The sequence below is a fragment of the Plectropomus leopardus genome, chromosome 19, assembly GCF_026936395.1.
Source record: "Plectropomus leopardus strain MGB_pleo_1.0 chromosome 19, ASM2693639v1, whole genome shotgun sequence".
Lineage (NCBI taxonomy): Eukaryota > Metazoa > Chordata > Actinopteri > Perciformes > Serranidae > Plectropomus > Plectropomus leopardus.
The window spans coordinates 20,563,905-20,584,852 of NC_142194.1; the positions used below are offsets into that span (position 1 = coordinate 20,563,905).

The 20,948-nt window shown below is 42.5% G+C and overlaps 1 protein-coding gene and 1 long non-coding RNA gene across 3 annotated transcripts in view; both read left to right on the forward strand.

Annotated features, from left to right (window-relative positions):
• Positions 1–4,986, forward strand: part of trrap (transformation/transcription domain-associated protein) — a 103,772-nt gene extending 98,786 nt beyond the window's left edge. For both annotated transcript variants that reach the window (XM_088069803.1, XM_088069804.1), the window contains exons 70-72: positions 97–300; positions 1,708–1,902; positions 3,967–4,986. In XM_088069803.1, coding sequence (XP_087925929.1) covers positions 97–300; positions 1,708–1,902; positions 3,967–4,251 — 684 coding nt within the window. In that variant the 3' untranslated portion in view covers positions 4,252–4,986. The remainder of the gene's footprint in view (positions 1–96; positions 301–1,707; positions 1,903–3,966) is intronic.
• Positions 4,987–9,768: 4,782 nt separating this feature from the next.
• LOC148186353 (uncharacterized) lies at positions 9,769–20,590 on the forward strand. Its single transcript, XR_015775060.1, has 3 exons — positions 9,769–9,824; positions 12,900–13,007; positions 15,691–20,590. It is a non-coding gene; the product is annotated as an uncharacterized LOC148186353 (long non-coding RNA).
• The last annotated feature ends 358 nt before the right edge of the window (positions 20,591–20,948 follow it).

The window sequence follows — 20,948 nt, forward strand, 5'->3', positions numbered from 1 at the left end:
AAAGTGTGAACCACTGTGTGGAATATTGTAAAACATGAATGTGAGACCCTCAGCTGCGTCCCTTACCTCTCCTCCCTCCTCCTGTTCTCCCTGAAGGTCCTGCGGGACATCCTGAAGGAGGTGCAGGGGAACATGGTGCCTCGCAGCATGCTGAAGGAGTGGGCGCTCCACACCTTCCCCAACGCCACTGACTACTGGACCTTCAGGAAGATGTTCACCATCCAGCTGGCGCTCATCGGACTGGCCGAGTTCATGCTGCACCTCAACAGGCTCAACCCCGAGATGCTGCAGATCGCTCAGGTAGGATGTCGAACTCCCTGTGACTGACGGGGGTTAATTCAGTATATGAGGAAGATCTCCATATTTGGCCATATGAATTACCATCCTCCCCCGTGACATTCACGCTATCAGTCAGCCCGCTGCCGTCAGAGCGCAGGATGTTTTGACAGGACGTTATATTCTGTCCCTCTGCAGCTCTGCAGCTATCAAAGACGTTTCAATTTGAAGAGGCCGTGTTTGTGTGTGCGCTCGGGGTCTGCACACAGCTCTCTCAAAGTCATTATTAAAGATGATTGTGTCAGCCGGCCACCCCACCCCTCTGATCCTAATCGGCCTGTGCTGACAGGCGTTCCTCCGGGCAGCTAAGCGCTAGTATTAAGCCCCCTCTCTGCCTGTTCCACTCGGCAGATCCCATTAGACACAGCAGGATTACGGGACGCACACACAAACATTACACACAAACACAGGGAGAGTGCAAGGACAGGACATCACAGCCACAGCATCGTGCCCCACCCCGCCCAAACACAGACCTTATGTTCCTTAAAGAAGGAAATAAAGGCGATTCTTTGTGGCGTACCTCAGATTTCATTCTGTCAACACCTGTCTCCTCCGTGAGGTATCACAACCTCCCTACTAATGTGATTTCGTTGACATTTGTTGTGAAAATTAGCCGCTTTCTGTCGTCTCTACATGCAACACAGTGATGATGCGTCATCCCGTTCACGCCGGCCCCAGAATGAAGCCATCGGCGGCCACTCGTGTGGTGATTTAGCATTCTGAGCGCTGCCTCCACAGCCAACTGTCTGCTGGCTTATCTGAGCCTCCTGGGGGCTGCTGGTGTCTCAGCCCACTGCCTCCAGGCCTCCGCCGGGGCCTGCACGAGCAAATGACAGTAGGAGAGAGAGAGAGAGAGGAGGGAATTAAAGGGAGGAGGGAGGCGAGACAGAGGAGGAGAGGGAGCACGAGCTGGAATGAAATGCTCTGCTATAAAGCTGTCAGAGCCACTCACCTTTTCATATGAGGGAGCTTATCTGAGTGGAATGGCTGCTCATGTAGCCGTCCTCTCTCTCGCACATAAACGCAGGCTTAAAGATGAAAACGTGGCTGTATATATTTAAGTCAGCAGGGAGCGGCGGGGGAGAGAGGAGAGGAGGATTATAGATGTTGTGCTGCTGATAGTTTGACGTGATACCGTGTCTGGGCCACGCAGATCAATAACTGCAGCCGTTTGGTTGGTGGGAGCTTGTTCACTAACTCCCTCAGTCTCTCTGAAGAAGGAGAGTTGTTTTCTGCGGAGACCTCTACATGCAGGAATATTTATAGATGTGTTGTCTTTATTCTGAGCTGCTACTTTGTTTAAAATGCCCTCCTTACACTCACATACACACAGCCTGACTCCTACTCAAACGTTTCATTCTGTTATTTTAGGACACGGGAAAGCTGAACGTTTCCTACTTCCGCTTCGACATCAACGACGCCACTGGCGACCTGGATGCTAATCGCCCCGTTCCATTCCGCCTGACTCCAAACATCTCAGAGTTCCTGACCACCATCGGAGTCTCCGGCCCGCTCACCGCCTCCATGATCGCTGTAGCACGATGCTTCGCACAGCCAAACTTTAAGGTAACTTGTCTGTTCTAGAAATGTTTACACTCGTACGATTATGGTGTGTTTAGAAATCAGCTCCAGCTCAGAGTGAGATTTTTGTTTTAATACTATTTTCCCCTTAGATGCTAAGATAAGGAAGACCCAGAGGCACTGACCGATCAGAGCAGAATGGATTATTTTCAGGAGGGCACAGCCTAAAGACACTAAAACAGGCAGTAACTACAGGTGTTCAGCTCAGACAAGATTAGGAAACATTAAAACACGAAAACACAAAATACAAGTCTGAACCTGAAAATGAGCTGAATAACAGGTCTTCATACTGTAGTTGAAAAATGAGACTTGACCCAGCTGGCTCCAGTCTTTGCGGGGTTTAAAATGTGTTGTTCCAGCCAGCCGTCAGCGAGGAGGTTATCCATCATGCGGTTTGCTGTTGAATTGAAGCTCCTGCTGAGTTCTCAACATCTCGTTTAGCATCTCAACCTCAAGAGAGGAAGTTGAACCGAACACAAACAGTACAGTCAGAGGGGGCTGTATAATGTGTGTGTGTGTGTGTGTGTGTGTGTGTGTGTGTGTGTGTGTGCAGCAGGACAGTAATGACAGGCGTGTGCTGTCTATGTTTAGGTCTGACTGCTGCGGATGGAGAACGAGTCCTTTAAGATGCAAATTAACGGTTAAGCTCCAAGTGACAGAGCTCGGTGGTCAGAGAGGGAACGCTACAAACACGTAACAATCATCCTGTCACATATACTGAAACCATTAAAACACTGCAGGGAACAGGGTGTTCCCAGTGAGGTGATGGTTTCTGCTGCTGTGGCTCCTTCAGGATTCACATGGTTCTGTGTTTCAGCTCCGTGTCACCATAATGAGCTGCTAACAACACACACAGATTCACACCCAGCTTCGTTTTCTGTGTGTGCCTTTAAGTTTTTATCAGGTGTCACGTCTCCGGTTCCCACGATGACATTTAGGAATACTGTGTTCATAGAAACAGCATCAACAAGTACATGCAGCAGTCACTGAATGAGCTCCAAGCAGCAATACACAGGGCTCCAACGGTCACAGAAAAGCTGGAAAAGTCGTGGAATTTCACAATCATATATTCCAGGCCTGGAAAAGTCATGGAACTTGTAAAAATGATTGAATGCTTGGGAGAAATTCTTGAAATGCCTTGTGTATAGTAAATTACAGTGATGTATCATAAAGGTGAATTTATTTTCTGTAGCTGACAAGGTAACGTAATTCTTATATGCACTAATGTTCGACAACACTGAGGTTATTTTTTGTTTATTTATTCATCAGGAAAGTTTCTACATTTTCTCTCATTGTTCAGATCTTTCCCTTAATGCATGCCCACTAGGCATCTCAAATATTTTTTTAAGCACTTTTTGCTGGAGGGGCATATAACTTAACATGGCTGTATTATGTATTTATTTAACCTTTTTTTCCCTTTAAAAAAAAGATTTGTATAGAAAACTTTAAAAATTTTGGTGATTTCTTTTTTTCTTTAAAATTTTTGGTGATTGTTTATAGAAATGTTAAAAATGTTATCTTTAAGAATTGCCAAAATTACACCACTTATCATAGCCAGAAACTGTAAAAACAGAAATTATTATTGGATTTTCAATTTTCCAGCTGTCCTTGAACACATCATTGGGCACACTGAAGTTATGATTGCATCTCATTTGTTTAAAAATGCTGGGCAAGTGGGGTAAGGGAAAAAAAACATTGGACAAGGAAAAATAAAAATTTTGAGTCCTTGAAAAGTCATGGAAAAGTCCTGAAATCTTGTCCATGACAGAACCCTGGTGTCAGCTACCACCAGATATTATGTTGTTACAGTTCTGGGCTCGATTCATTTGACCACATGGCTCAAATGTCTCACCTTTGTGTGCACACTTCTCTCTCTGAATCTCAGCTAAGACAGTTCTGTTATTAATAAGACACTAATCATCCAATGATACGCAAGAAGTGTCTCTTAATCTGGTAAATAGAGATTCCATCTACAGATGAAATGTTTCGTGTTTTCTTGTCCATGTTGACTCCTGAACTTAACGTCTTCCTGTTTTCTCTCTCTGATAGGTGGACGGCATCCTAAAGGCCGTCCTCCGTGATGAGATCATCGCGTGGCACAAAAAGACCCAGGAGGACACGTCCATGCCACTGTCCCCGGCCGGCCAACCGGAAAACATGGACTCCCAGCAGCTCGTCTCATTGGTCCAGAAGGCTGTCACGGCCATCATGACCCGCCTCCACAACCTGGCTCAGTTCGAGGGCGGAGAGAGTAAAGTCAACACGCTGGTGGCCGCCGCCAACAGCCTGGACAACCTGTGTCGCATGGACCCCGCCTGGCACCCCTGGCTCTGAGAGGAGACAGACCGCGTGACACAGAAAAGACTTTTACTACATCAGACAGACAGAGACAAAACAGAAGCCTGATGGACACATTGGATCGATGGACACTGAGACAGTTTGCTGAGTGGAATCAAGTAGAAACAAAGAACCTGACTGAACGGAGCTCGCCAGGATACAGAATAGTTTTATCTGGACTGATCAAAACACAATTTCTTCCTCAACTTGTATTTATTTTTATACCTAAAGGACGGGGACGTTACGTGTCTGAAAAGGCGAGATTCCAAATGTTTGTGTAGGTGTGATAATGAGCTGCTCACACGAGCTTAGAGGAGTTTTTTGTTTATTTAAGAGATGGAAAAATGTTCTTTAGCTGTTGTATTTCACCTGCATCAAGAGCTTTACATTTTTACACTTTGATTTCCCCCCAAAATTTGTCTCAAACTATTTGAACTGATAAATGTGGAGCTTCTTTTCTCCCGCCCAATGAGGAATTATATGTTTTTTTGTACCCACTGCCTGAACTTTATTAATCTGTGACTTTTCCAAAAAACTTGATATTTTTTTGTGAAACATTCAGGGTGAATTAACTCTTAATAATTAGCTATAAACCAGCTGTAATGCAAATCTGTCTTTCCCAGGCCAGCTCTGTGTGTTGATGCATATTCCCTTTTTGTAAAGCTCCACTGCTGTTTTCTCTGGCCTTGTAAATAAGCATTTTGTTTTAATAAAATGCTCTTTTTTAATATACGTGTCTGTTGCCCTGCAGTCTTTCTTTAAATGAATAATTCACCCACTAAATGACCATCTGCATATGAATTAGTCATACCACTTTATCTTGAATTTGATAAAAACTTTTTACACCTCTGCGATGGTGATAGCCAACACCAGAGGCGTTATGTTTTAGGGTTGTCTGTAGGTATGTCTCAGTTCAGTTTTGAATCGTGATGTATTTTTTGTGTCAACATTTCTAGGATTTTAGGGTATTTCTAGGATTTAAGACATTTCTAGGATTTTAAGATGCTTCAAGGATTTCAGGACATTTCAAGGATTTTAGGATATGAGGAGCTTGGCTAGGAGCTCTGTTGGGAGGTGCAAGGGATCCTCAGCTGGCACTGTTTTTTATAAACAAACTCAATTTTGATGACGTTTTATGCACTCTGCCACATTACGTATTCTAAAAGAACAAAAACAGTTCCCAATGTGAATCACTTTATTTTCACTGTGAATTAGAAAATGCTCTGGGGAGCCACCTGGCACCCTATCGGGGTCCAGATAAATTGAGTATCACTGCTTATAACTATATATTTGAATAATTTAAACCAATGAGTCTCAGCTCTGCTCGCAGTCACCATGAAGAGAAACTCTCTGTTTTCTTGGTGAGTTGTAAAACAAAGATAATAATAAGCAGTACTCTCCATCATCACCCTGAAGGACGCTCTCTAACATATTATTGTGGTAATAACTCTCTCCAGACTAAGCACTCTGACTACGGTTCACAGTCAGTGGACATTTACGGAGAGGTGTTTCTGCTCTGTCTGGTGGAGGTCCAGAAGCCTCCCTGTGGTTAAAGCGTCCTGTGGAGGTGTGCCGAGGCGTTCCCCTCCTCCCCTGGTGTTTGATTAATGCGAGCCAGTGGATCTCCAAGTGGGCCGCCCCCGTTTGACTTATACACAGTGTCAGCCGGCCCGCCTGCACTCGTAAACAAAGGTTATATCTCTGTTCGCCTCAGTACCGTCCTCCACACACTCTGCCTCTCAGCATGTTTACACACCGGCTGTCTCCAGCACTCCTCTTCCTCTCTCATTTACGACAAACTGAAACAAGCCCCTACTTTCAGGAATTTTCTCTTTAGGTGTGCTCGTGTTTTCTTTCGCTGCTTGAAACTGCAGAAAATACCTGTGATACTTTTTCTCTCCTCACTCTGGAAATGTTTGGACGAAAACACAAGTTGTCTGGTTTTCTGAAATGTTGACTCATGTCTTTATACCTACAGATCTGCATATGAATGTAGAATCTGGAGGCAACAGGACAAGATTTTAGTCGTTGAAGCTTCCAGGTTTCCCTTTGTAGTCCGTTTGTAGTTCGAGTATATTGGCTAATCACATTTGACCGGGCTGTAGAGGTAAACAGCCCTTGTGAAGAGGGAACAGAGGCAGAATGATACAAATGCAGTCTGGTCTGATGATGATTTGGCATCATATTTGGGTTTTTTTTAGTTATTTTTTTTTAATGTATCTGCATTTATATGCAGCTATCTGTTTACAGCACATAATGACTGTGTGTGTCTTGGATTGGGGCGGCACGGTGGTGTTGTGGTTAGCACTGTTGCAAGAGGGTCTCAGGTTCGAAACCCGATTGGAGCGGGGTTCGGTCCGCTCCAACCAGGCCCTTCTGTGCGGAGTTTGCATGTTCTCCCCGTGTCCTCCTACAGTCCAAAGACATGCTTGACATGGTTGATTGGTGACTCTAAATTGCCCGTAGGTGTGACTGTGAGCGTGTATATGTGTCTGTCTATATGTATCGGCCCTGCGATAGTCCGATGACAGCTGGGATAGGCTCCACCCCCCGCGACCCTTACGAGGTTACAGAAAATGGATGGATGGATGGATGGATGTCTCGCGTTGCTAATCAGAGTGGAAACAATGACAGGTGCATAGAAGAGGAAATTTTGGCCATGATATGCACTGACTGACATATCGGCTGCAGGGGTGCGTCTAGGGAGTGGCCTGGTGGCACGAGTCACCCCTGAAATCCGATTGGCCACCCCATTATAACTGGCTAACTGCCCAGTCAGTGTGAATCGTTTGATTATAGGTGCAATTCAGTCTTAAACCTGAGAGGCAGTAATGTTCCAGAGTGGTGTCTAACTTGCCAAAAAGCCACAGAAGAGGAAGAAGATATGGTTTTGAGGTAAAGCTGAGCCGCAGAGCAGAGCTTTATTTTACATTCGTGTGGTGTTGCTCTGTTGTCTTTTAGGCCTATTTACCTTTTAAACTAAATAATAAAAAGGAATTTAAAACACTGCAATGTTAGTTATTAAAGTAGGTATTGGTGGTGGAGGCAAAAATGGTTAATTAAAGCTATGCTAACACGTGTGCCCATAGTGCTCATATTTCATACATAGGTCAGTGCCCCACTCGGGCCACCGCAGTGAAGGAAGTCTGGATGTGCCACTGAGCTGTGGCTCTGCAGAGGCTAAATTATCATCAGACTGATGGCTGATGGATTTGGCAATTTCTCTGCAACATCTGACTGATTTTAGGCCTTTCTGATTTAAACATCATTACAAGTTGAAAGTTGGAAGTTGTAGTTGAAGATTCTCCTTCGTTTTCATGAGGAAAAATCCTGCTTATCTACACCGGATTACAGTTTTTTTCTGAATACTCTGGAGGTATCTTTCAGGCTATTTTTTCAAAACTCTTTACACTAACCAAAAAACTTTATACCAAACCAGCAAAACATCATGCATCTCCTGCAAAAAAAATATTGAACATTATATTGAACACATATTGCCTAAATATTGAACAGGGTGGCTGCATCTACAAACCCTCACAACAAGGTTTTTTATTGCAATATTTACTTCAGTGGAGATGTGAAAAGCTTTATGATCTTTTTCATTCCTAAGGTCTGAAAACACAGGATCATTTGACTCTTTACTCAGCAGCTTTACTCGTTTCTGGATGTAACAAGAGCAGGAGGCGGGCTGACCCCGTGATCTGGAACCATTGAAACGACAGTGATATCAGAAGCCTGATGGAGGGATTGAATTCCTACATCCAGAGTCCTTCTGAATGATCGTGTTTGAAGTCGTGGGTGCCCTCTGTTAGGATGGGCATCCATTTCACACCTCAGGTGTCTGCCCCGATTTTTATAAAGATTAGGTGAAATATGAAATCCACAACATGCCCCCCCCCCCGTATGACTGTCACAGCTCGCCTTCTGGGCGCCTTTTCTGGCATCAGACTGTGACTGCAGACAGATAGAAGAGGAGCAGCGGCTCCCACCTCCTCCAACTCCTTCTTCTCTCTCCTTTTCTCTCTGCTTGATCTGTGTGAAGTGGAGGTGAAGGCTTCACCCCCACCCTCTCCCTCCCTCTCCTGTAGCGTGAGAGGAGAAGAGGAGGTGATTGATGTGCTCCGGGGGGAGTGAAGGTGTAGAGCCGGGATCATCGTCAGCACCAGCACACAGCAGAGCCCTCAGAGGACACAGCAGAGCAGGAAAAGATCCTGGCAGGACCACATGATGAAATCTCCCCCTCCAAAGAGGAGGAGGAGGAGAAGGACAGGCTTCAAGGGAGGAGAAGAGGAGGGAGGTGTTTGTCATAACGTGTCATAAAATTCCAGTGCAGTAAACAGTTGCGGAAGAAGTATTCAGATCCTATACTTAGGTAAAAAGTACTAATACCACCCTGTGAAAATACTGTTACAAGTAAAATTCTTGCATCGAAAATGGTAGTTAAATAAACATAAGTGTAATCAAGAAAATCTTTAAAACAAAAACACACATCAAAAGATCAAAATTCAAGTCAAAAAAGGAAGAAAAGACATTTTTTAAAAAAAGGGAATAGGGAAAAAACCTCTAAAAACTTTCGAAATTTAAAAAAAAAGAAAAAGAGAAAAGACCCCAATAACATGAAAAAACCTCTAATTAACAAATATTGAAAATAACTCCCCTAAAACTCAAAATCATTTTTTTTAAAATTGAAAAAGACTTAAATGTTTATCAAAGAGGTGATTGACGTGCTCCGATTCTCTGTGAATTGACAGATTGATTAATCAACTTACCGTTTCAGTTGTATTTGTATAAACTCTTTATTGATTTCATTTATAACAAAACATCATATTTAATGAACTCTTCTTATGTTTTTTATGCAAAAATTGAATTTGTAAAGTAACTAAATCTGTCAGATAAATGTAGTGAAGTGAAAAAGTGAAAAGTACAATGTTCCCTCTGAAGTATAAAGTAGCATAAAAGGAAAATACTCAACTAAAGTACAAGTACCTCAAATTCATACTTTAGTACAGTACTTGAATAAATGTACTTAGTAACATTCCACTGCTGGCGATGAAAGTGTGCAGTGGACAGATGAGCGCTCTCAAAGTTGCTGAATCACAGACTGACAGTTTTTTTTTTTTCTTCGTCACGATTTGTGATTCAGACCAGGGCCTGTTTTTGTGTTTTCACAGCGAGCATCCAATTACACATCACATAGTGTTGGGCCTGGTGGCTCAGTGGGGGGCTGGAGGGGTGCGTGGGGGGGGGTGCTCCTTTGTCTCCTCATGTAAACAAACAGTATTAATCAAATAAGAATTGTTGTGTAGATCTGCAGCTAGTCTCGTATCCAGCAGCTGAGGTTTTGTTTTGTTCCTCCCATTAGGACTTCTAATGGTGTTTCCACTCAGAGGAGTTGAGCTCATTAGTTTGGTGTCGAAAATCTGCCATTATGATTTTAATTGCCCGAGCAGCAGTACGGGAACCAATAAAAGTTGCTTTTTTTGTGTTTGGGTTGACAGTGATGCAGCAGCACATCAACACGCTGATTTAAGGACGTACTGATGTACTTCGGACAGACGGACAGCGCAGGGGTGAGTTCAAAACTCACAAAAACTGATTGAAGTAAAGGTCATGACCTCCTGCTTTGTGATACTCCAGTTGGGAAACCAGTCGAATCTGCAGCTCACGTTTTATTTACACTCGCCGATGCATCTAGTCATCCTTGTGCAATCTGAAACGTGCCGGGCCAATCGCAACTGTTTATCTAAAATGAGACGTTTTTTGACCATAAAGCCAGGTTTATAATTGCCGTTGTGTCGCCGATACAAGGTTTCTGCACTAGAAAATGACATCATCATATCTTTAGTGTCGAGTACAAAGGCCTTGAAAGTTGCTGTGGTGCTTCATTGTGCACCGCTGTTTAAAAATTCAAATTTGCTTTTTAGCAGAGAGTTAGATAAGAAGATCAAGACCACTGGCATATCTTTAAATATAAGGTTACATCCAAGCTAGTTAGCTTAGCTTAGCATAAAAACAGTTAACCTCGCTCTGTCTAGGTAAAGTACAAACTTTAAAATAAAAGTAACAAACCTTCCTGTTAGTACCTCTAAAGTGAAGTAGCCTAATTGACTTACAGATTTAACAATTGATTCAGATAACTGCCTCTGGCTTCTTCTCCATAAAGAACTCCAGTAATGAGTCCTAAAACCTGGAGATCTGTTAGCATTTCTGCTCCTCCGGTTCCTTTGTCTCAAAGTCTATGGGTTTTTTTGAGTGGGTTTTTGGTTAGAAGCCTTAAATATGCTTAACACACGCTTAAAAGACTTTCACGTTTTGTTCCTCAACATGAAATATATTAGTAAATGCCCAACTCGGAAACTCTGAAGCTTTTGTGTGTCTTAAAAGAGATGCTTGCTAACAAGTGGCTAAATGAAAGTACATAATATCATCGCCCCAAACCAAACACAGTCAAATGCCAAACACAGCTTTACAGCCTCGAAGTGAAGGTGACACAATAATAGTGTAGTTCATTATAGCCTGGCATTTGCTTTTTACTTCTGGTGAATGCATTTAGGCTTCAAAAATCCTTAAAGTGGTGTTCATTTGTGTAGATTATCTTCCCGAACAAAACATGTAAGTATCATAAATGTTTGTTTACCACAGATATTATTATCTGCAAATATCCAATGGAAAAATCCCAAAGTCTTTTTGACAAGCGAACCAGGTGTTTCCTATAGGAAAACGTCATTCCTTGGGCCTCCTATAGCTGTGGCAGCTAAAGCTAATGGGTACTGTAGTATTTTAAGTCCTCTATTGCGTGGTTTCTAAGGAACAAAATTGAATAATTTAAACTTTTGACTGCAACATAAACCTATATGATCATCACACAATGTCCCATGTTTCTACAGTCAGTTAATGAGCTGTTAAGAAACAATCCCTGAGTTGATCTCGTCATCGCATGGTTAAACCAAGCCAAAGATGAAATGACAAAAGCGACATCATTCGTCTTCATTCTTCCTCATTGTTGTTTATTTCCAGTTGGCACCATCAGCTGTATCCTGCAGTGTTGAGCAGCAGAGCTGATTAATTAATTATAGAGTCCTCTTCAACACCATGCTGAAGTGGTGTTAGTGTAAGTGTGCATCAAGTGTTGTTTAATGGCTTTTTTTAAACACGGGACGACACACTCGGTTTAAGTAGCTGAGCTTTTCTCACCAAAAGTGTGTTTGTTCACGTGATTGTAGACTCAGTATATCCTGCATCTAACAGAGAGAGGAGTCCAGCTGTAGCTCTGAGTTCTGATCAGGACATAAATACATGAGATATGACCAACCTGACTTCTGTTTTAGCACCTTTTCTCTCAGCTTTTCTCTTTGATTGTGTTCACTGTCATCCGCTGGGTCTTTTCCATTCTTCACTATCTCTCAACTCATGTCTATTTCCTGCTCTAATCAAACATTCTGTGCTCGGGCTGAGCGGCGTTCACATGACTTCTGATGTCCAGCAGCACATCACAGCTCTTCAGAGATCAATCGTGCGGTAGGGCTCGGTGAGAACCTTCCTGCTCGCATCGATTCAGAGCCACAGATCTGGAAATGTGCCGTCAATGTTACTGCAGGAGGAGATCAGAGGGTCTGCAGCTATTGAGTCAATTCCCAATGATGGGATTTTGGATTTGGATGAACAGAGGTCTGTCAGGAGGGGAACTACCTAATGATTCCTGGGGCCAGTTTAACACGAAGTACAAATAATCACTGTTCAGATGCTGCAGAAGAACATTTTCTCACTGTCTGCTTTCTGAAGCTATGCTGCAGGTTTGAATATTAATTTTGGTGTAGTCACTATGCCAAAGGACTGTTGTTTATTTATCAGAAGCGGAGGATGAAGCTCCTTTTTAAATGTTGTTGGCCTGCAGGTTTGGAGGGCATGTTTTCTTGAAAAATTGCCAAATGACAAAGAAATAGTGATTACAAAGAAAGAAAGAAAAAAAGAAATCACTTTTCTTTGAAACTGCAAAAAACAAATAAACAAACAATAAACAGCTAATGTGTTTTCTTTAAAAAAATTTTACGACATTTCTTTTAATAGAAAACAAAAATTGCGGGGGTTTAAGGCATGTTTTCTTAAAAATGGCCAAATGTTTACAAAGAAGGAAAGAAATAACACCAAAATGTTTTTTTTAATTGCCAAAATAATAAACTACTAACCAAAAATTGCAGGTTTGGAAGGCACATTTCTTTGAAAATCTGTGGTAAAATAAATACAAATTATGGCCATTTAAAGGTGTGTGCCCCTGCCCTAAGCAAAAAAAAACATAAGTCCTTCCCTCATGCCTCCCCTCTCACAAATAAGGAACAGTCCCTAATGTGCCCACATTTAAATCCAGATTAGCTGTGCAACCAATCCTGTTGTTTGTTCTGGACTTTAAAGGGAAATTCAACTCAACACAGTCTAACTTTGTTCACCTTTGTCCATTTCTGTCATGATCTGCCCTAAACTCCTCCTGACCTCATGTTATTTGTCATTCGCTGTCAGTGTTTCCTGTTTTATTTTGTAATTCACGCCTTCTCTCATTTTAAATTCACTTCCTGGCCTTGTGTACGATTGTTCCCACCCTGATTAGTTTCACCTACAGTCAACTCACCTGTTCTCATCTCCCCAATTAGCGTCTCCCTGCTTACACCTGTCCAGTCCTCTGTTCTCTGTCAGTTCATCTTCATCTTTGGTTTGGACTCCTGTTGCCTGGTTTCCTGTGCCTGCCTGATTTTGGGACTGTAAGTACATTTTTTACATTAATCTTTAAATTTGTCCTGTTGCTGATCGCCTGTTGTCTGATCCAGCTTCCTGCTCTCCAAGATCTGACAATTTATGAACATGAATATAGAATAACAATAAAATCACCTCAGTCTGGGTTACATAAAACCTTCGAACCTCTTCAGTTTAAAAGTGAAGGCTTTACAGGGTGTAACATTAACTTACATCAAATGTGGTCATGTGTAAATAGTTCCAGTTAGCTAGCCACATCATTTAGCATCAGTAATGTCACATCACTTTTACTTTATTTTAAACAGAACTTTGAAGTTTTAAGGCCTCTTGATTTTTAAACAATTGTATATAGTCAGCTGTTCAAGTGAGTTTAAATCCAATACTTAAATCTGCTGCTGTCATGTTTGGGGACGCAGCTTTACATTGGACTTCTAAATATCTAAATATTACATCTAAATATTACATTTTAGGTATTCCATATCCTTCTGCATCTGCTCTTTACATTTCGGGATGTCAGCAAATGCATGTGGTTATGTTGAGGCAGCAACAGCACATGGCAACCGATGCTGGGGCATCAACAATTGCAAATGCTGGCACGAATGGTTAGGATTAGGGGAAGGAGACATACATGAAAAAAAAAAACTTGCATTAAAACAGGAAGTGAACACAGGAGTGCGTCAAAGTCCAGCTTTTTGTGGTCCATTTACGGCACCTTCCACCCTTACTGGCAGCGAAATAGCGACAGAAGTCTCATCCGTCTCCACATAATATTGAACATAAATTAACCTTTACACAGACTTTTGGTCTACTTCCTCCTTCTCTCAGTTGCATGATCAGTCTTCCTAAGTTATACACAAATTACTGGTTCATGATTACTCAGGTATGTGCAAATTTTGGTGCATGACTTTTCCTACATCTATATACGAACAGTGCATGAGGACAGCCTGAGGTGGTCCAAAAAGTTTGAGAATCACAGTACTAAAGGAAAGCCGGATATTTCACAGAAAAGCTCTGAATCATCTCTGCGTTGACTCATTTATAGTTTTACCTCCATTCAGAAATTGCTTTGTGAAGTTGAAATCCAGAGATGATGTCTCATATCTGACTCATGTCCACATTTCTCCCCATTAGTTTTTATGGCAATGAGCTTATTCTAACACAATTTAAACTTTACCTCAGTGGCACTCTCACAGTTTCTCCAGCTTTAACCTTTAAAACATTTAGTTTCCCAGACGATGAGATACATTTCACAGCTTTTGACTCAAGTGAAGAAGTAATACAGAGAATATATAACTCATGCCAGCAGGAATGAGCTAGTGAACCAGTTTTATTTGAAGAAACCCCCTCCCCCCGATGCTCTCGCTGTTATGATCAATGCACTCCAGGAGTTATTCTGTGATCAAGTGTTGTAATATACTTTTTGGTGCACCAATTTTCCCGCAGCCTGCCTTATCTGCTTCGACTGAAGTTAGAGATTTCCCACCTTACCCAGAATCACTTTCAACCCCACCATACCTGAACTAGAGACGGTAAGCGCAGCAGTGAGCACAAAACAGTAGATTTTTCAGGAAAGAAAAAGTGAGTTGTTCCTGTAATTCAAAATGCAAAAATGCTGCCTCCTAACTTCAGTCCTGCAACAAGCTGCTGTCACCTGCTGTCCCCTGGTGTGGATCAGTCCTTAGATGTGTCAGATGAAAAGCAGCGGGACTGAAAGCAGGAAGATTCGTTATGGTCGATTGTTGCTGACACTGTGTCTGTGTCTTAGGTAATGGATTTGTCCCTGTATGATTGTTGAGTGTTGGCAGGGAGTTGAAGAAATGGATGATTATGAGGCTTTGATATCAAAAGGTAATTTAATTACTCACACTAGAAGCTTGAGGGATGACAACATCCATTTCTCCAACATTTTGTTCAAACTGAAATATTCCAACAACTATCGGATGAGTTGCCATGAGCTTTTGTGTACTTTGTCCCCAGAGGATTAATCATAATGACTTAACTAATCCCCTGACATTTCCAGTGGTGTGTCCAAATTTTATTACTGGTATGGCCCAAGTGGGGCACTGACCTATGCAGGGGTGGCATGAAGTACGAGCGCTACTGCTGGCACACTTTCATTTACCATTTTAATATCCGCTACCCATACCTACTTATCCCATACTTACTTACACTTACCCATACCTACTTATCCCATACTTACTTACACTTACCCATACCTACTTATCCCATACTTACTTATACTTACCCATACTTATCCCATACTTACCTTTCCCATACTTACTTATGCTTACCTATACCCACTTAAGATTATCTCACTGAAAAAAAACATGCAAGTGTCATAAACATTTGTTAACCATGGAGTTTATTTTCTGCAATAATCCAAAATCACATGGAAAAATCCCATAGGCTTTTTGACAAGGGAACCAGGAGCGACACTGACTTCAGGATCGGACTACAGAAAAACATCATCCCTGATTAACTTGAAGGGCTCATTTATCCTCAATGTTAGATATGTTTATGGAGACAGATGGAGCTCTGTTGTTGTCTGAAATTTTTCTATCTGGTTATAACAACACACAGAAGGACAGTAACATTTACAACATTTGAAACGGACAGATCTATTTTTGTACGTAAAGGGAGAATAAATCATCACCTCCACCTGTTTTTCTCGCTTTCTCACTTCACCTGCAGCTCCTGCCGCCACCTCATCTCTAATCAGGCCTTTAATTGGCCACCATCATGGCTTTGTCATGGACATGGCCAGCAGCAACAGAGTCGTCTCCCACCAGCGCTCCCCTCCACCCCGAGCCAATTAATGATTCTCCTCCTGGATGTCCTGATCAGAGCGGGCAGGAGGCTGCTCAGCCAAGCTGACAGCCATCCCCCCCCTCCTCCCTCTCCATCCATCCCAGCATCCTCAGCTCCCTCGCTCTCCTCTGCGCCCAGCCGCGTGATTTAATTTGTTTGGTAATATCAGGATTGGCATGTTCAGCCCAGCTTCACTCCAAAGTGAAATTGGACAAGGGCATTGGAGCCTCACCATGTAAAACTGCCTCACCTTGACAGCTGCTTGAGTGGGCAGCGGATTGGAGGACGGGGAGGAGGAGGAGGCGTGGGGGGGGCAAAGGATGTACCTGAGAGGAAGGCAGAATTCACTCTTCTCTCTTCCACGGGGGAGTTTAGTGTCAGGACAGGAGCCAGCTCTGAAGACGGAGGCTGTTTTAAGTGGAGACAAAGCACCAGGTGCTGCTGGGGACCAATCTGCTCCACAACACTGTGCTGCTGGAGCTCGTCCAATCTGTCCAATCAGCTTCCAGGGAGACTCTGGCATGACCGCTCCTCCTGTACTGTGTGATGGATCTTGTTGTAATTTGTCACATTTATTTTGTCGACTCAGATCTTCAAACTCTGTGTTTGATCGTACAGATCACAAATATGTGCTCAGGAGAGCTGTCATGTCCAGATTTTTCCAAAATCCACATTTCTGTTTACTGACAACAGACGTTCTTTTCTTTTGTTGTGCCGTCAAAGCACACATAGCTTTTGTAGCCTCTTTTCCTGTGAATAAGGAATGTCCATAGTGGGTATTTTTGGGACAAATAATAAAATATTTGCAGTGACAATATTGTTGGGGTGCCTAGTAGCTCAGCTGGTAGAGCAGGTGCCCCATGTACAAAAGGCTATGTCCTTACTGCAAAACCTGATTTGGCATCAGTTTTCTTGTGCTACATTCAGACACCTTTAACAAGCTATTTAAACCTTCAAAACCTGAGCAAATCAGTTTGCTCAAATGATTTATTTCCAATCATTATAATTATATATTTAGAATTAAACCCCAACATTTTTTTCAAATTCTCTTGATTGTTTTTGTTTTTTTTTACTTTTTTGTTATTATTTTTGGGTAATTTTCTTCTCTATTTTTTGGGCCATGTGTTATTAAATTGCTCATGGACTTCTCCCCATGTTTTTAAAAGACATTCAACCAATTTTCTCAGGCTTCAAATGTTTAAATGCTTGTGAAAGGCATCTGAAAGCAGCACAAGAAAAATGATGGTGATCCAGGTTTTAAAGGGCTAAAGTAAAAACCATTTGAACCTTAATACTTCAGAGGTCTTGTCTGTAAAAAATTACTTGAGGGCCGCTTGGTTTTAGTTTTTGGCCCTGTGGTTTTTATTATTTACCCTCAACAATAACAAGTGTCAATATCCCTTCTTTCTTCTGCAGGTCCATTAATTCTGCCACTTTCTTATTATTCCCTTTGTTTCTCTTAGAGCCTTTAAAGTCAGAAGGTCTCATTTCATCTGCAAATGCCAACGTGAAGCAGACTGTCACCAGCTGTTCTTTTTTCTCCTCTCTCTGCTGCGCTGCTGCTCCGACAGGAGCCAGATTTATACAGCAGGTCAGGACTAATGAGAGTCTGTGGAACATTTTCTCATATTTATCAGGATGAACCTGCTGATCCTCTGCCTCTCCAACCTTCTCTCTTATTCAGTTTGTTGTCTCCAGTTTTTTGAGATTTCCCTCAAACCCACACTCAGATTTCACACTTAATGGTGGATATCACAGTCATGTGGAAGGTGATGTGTGGAAATAATGGGCATCCTGGAGACTCTGTTAGCCTGAGACACCTGCTGACGTTTTTAAGCCTCTGTGCCAGCGATAGCCGAGGCCAGAAGCATTATGTTTTTGGGTTGTCCGACTGTTTGTCCATCACATTATTGTGAACACGATATCGCGAGTACGCCTCAAGGGAATCTCTTCTTTGTGTCAAATTCTTCAATTTGACACAAATTTGATCACTCACTTGGACTCAACGATGAGCCGATTAGATTTTGGTGCTCATAGTTTAAAGGTCAAGGTCCCTGTGGCCTTGTCTGTTTCATTCTAGTGGACACAATATCTCAAGATAACCTTGGGGGAATCTTTTCAAATTTGGCACTTGAAGTCAAGGATGGAATGATTAGATCTTGGTAGTCAAAGGTCAAGGTCCCTGTGACCCCATCAGTCTCATAATTGTGAATGCAATATCTCAAGAAAACCTTATGGGAATATCTTCGAATTTGGCACAAATGTTTGAGTAGACTCAAGGATGAGCTGGTGAAGGTCACAGTGACCTTGCATTTGTCTCATTCTCTTTAAGGCATTATCTCAAGAATTCCTTGAAGGAATTTCTTCAAATCTGAAACATTTACTTGGTCTTGAGACTGAACTGATTCGAATTTGGTGGTCAAAGGTCACAGTGACCCCATAAAACATCTTTTTCTGCCATAACTCAAGAACCCTCCTTGAAACTTTGCTGATTGTTTAGATCTTATGTGTGTAAAACACCCATGTTATCACAGACACAGACGTAAACTGTACGACTTTACTGGTGTGCCGAGGCATACAACACTGCGGCAGTAGTTTAGACATTTCTCTTGTCTCAACTTTTTTTTCTGTTACAATTAAGTGAAAGTTTAGAAAGAGATACTGAGTAATAAATATCAAACTCAAGTTTCTCAGGCATTATATCATCTTCTTTATCTCTGCCCCGGTTGGTTAAGACCTACAAACCCGCTTTTCCCCTCAGATGAATCACACGCTTGTCTTTTAGCAGCAGTCTGAGACAGTCATTGATTTTCAATCACTAAATATGGAACACTAATATGGAAATCTTGTAAAACATATCACTGGGGCGAAAGGCTTGATGGGATTTGTGCTGGAAGTGAACGTTGTTTCTGGTGATTGTCAGGTAATGGAGGATCTATCTGTCCTCGTCGCAGGCAGACAAAGGGATTTGCTTTCAGTGAAAATCTTTCCGACCTTGTTCCAAACCCATTTGGAGGTGTAAATTCACCAGGCTTCACTCTCACAAGTCAAATTTACCCCAGCTCCCCTGATAATTCCCTCCGATCCATTACCCAGCATGCCGATGTGCTGCAGCTGCGTCTGCCGCAAAACATACAATCAACCAGAGGCAGACCTCACAGACACACAGGAATTTATTTGGTAAACAGGCTTTTATTTGATTTCCTGTCGTGCTGCGGCGTGCAGCGGCGGAGAGCGATATTGTGTTCATTAGTTTATGTGCATTAGCAGAGGAATCTAATGGTTTATGCATACGAGGCCAACAGCGCAGGGCGTCCATGATTTAGGATGATGCTCATTTTATGGAAATCAAAGCAAGAAGTAAGAACAGTTCTTCTATTGCACAGACGCTTCCCCTCCTTCTGGTTTTCTGTCCCACAGTCATCTTCGTTCTCCCCACCTTCTCCCTCCCTCCACTCGCCCCCTTTCTCCTTCGATCTTTCTCCTTCACCTTCCTCCATCCTCCTCTCCTGTTGCTGTCAGAACACATTAGGACGTTGCTAACGAGTGACTTAAATTAGGATCCCCTGCAGTCCTATCCAGGTGTGGGTAATGAGGTGGGAAGATGGGAGACTGGTGCTCCTCCTCCGTTCTTTTACTCACTAAACCAGAGAGGGACATCATCCCGTCTGTAACACAGCAGAATATTAGAGGTCCAGAATAAAATATAATCAGTTTGTTTTCTTTGGTGTAAAGTTTGCTAAAAATAAGAATAGTTGTGTTTTCCTTACGTCAGAGTGAGCCGTTTATATCCATGTAGGGAGCAGATACTCATCAATGGCATGGATGTATTAAGAAAACCTGGATACAGCATGGTTTGTCGCATTATGGGGCCCATAGAGCAGACGCACTGTGCCTCAGCGGGTAACTTCCACCCACGGATCGATGGACTTACGGTTTAGCACTAGGCTAGCATGTGGGGTGGTCAAATAATTTGATCTTGCAGCTCATTTAGACTTTCCAAATGATATTGAACCAAATGGATTTAATCTTAATAGTGAAATGAGTCATTTGTGGAGGTTTTGATGCTCACAAAATGTATTCACTGATTTACAGACATCTCTTTTCCAATGTAAGTCAATGGGAAACACTGCAGGTCGATGTGTTTTAGACATCTGGGAACAGAGGGGGCGTCTGGTGGCTCAGTGGATAAAGCAGGCGCCCCATATATGAAGTCAGTGTCCTTGCTGCAGTGGCTGCAGGTTTGATTCCAGCTTGTGGCCATTTGCATGTCACCCCCCCCTCTCTCCCCCCTTCACACCATCACTCCATCCTATCTAATAAAGGCAAAAATGACAAAAAAATAAATCTGGGAACTGAGATGGACACCAACCTGTCTTTTTCACATCATGCTGACTGTGTATAAAAAGCACAACAGCGCCTCCACCTGCTGAAGAAACTGAGGACATTTAATGTTAGCAGAGACATTTTAACCCTGGTTACGTTTCACTCATTGAATCCATCCTTACTTTTAACATCTCATCCTGGCACAGCTCCCTCTCCACCAAACACAAAACTACACTCTCCAGTATCGTTAATAAGGCCAGCAAAATCATTGGTTCACCACAAACTCCTGTCTCTGAACTGTATAACCGCTCTGTGACCAGGAAAGCCACCCGGATCACAGAGGACCCCTCTCACCCCCTCCATCACTCCTTCCAGTTGCTGCCATCAGGCATTTTACTGTCTGTACTCTGTGAGTTTGAATGTACCTTAAGTGTGTTTAATAATGTGTTGTATTTATTGTTGGAGCCTTGTCAAAGGAGAATTTCTGTCACTGATTGGGACAGACAATAAAGTTTATCTTATCTTATCTTAACCTCCAGAACAATGAACACGGGGAATACACAAGGAATTCTGACCAGGAGAAGTTTCAGCTGGTTGCAATCTGCAATACTCACCACTAGATGCCACTAAATCCCCTTAAATCTGACACTCTGCACCTTAAAAGCGGAACACGGTGATGTGACACACACACATAAGCCTGTAAACACCACACACCTGACACTGTTAGATGCCTGATTTGTTGTGTGTTACTGTGGATTAATGGGCAGTAGCAGTGAGATGCGTTAACGCAGATGAGTTTAATGAGATGGAAATTG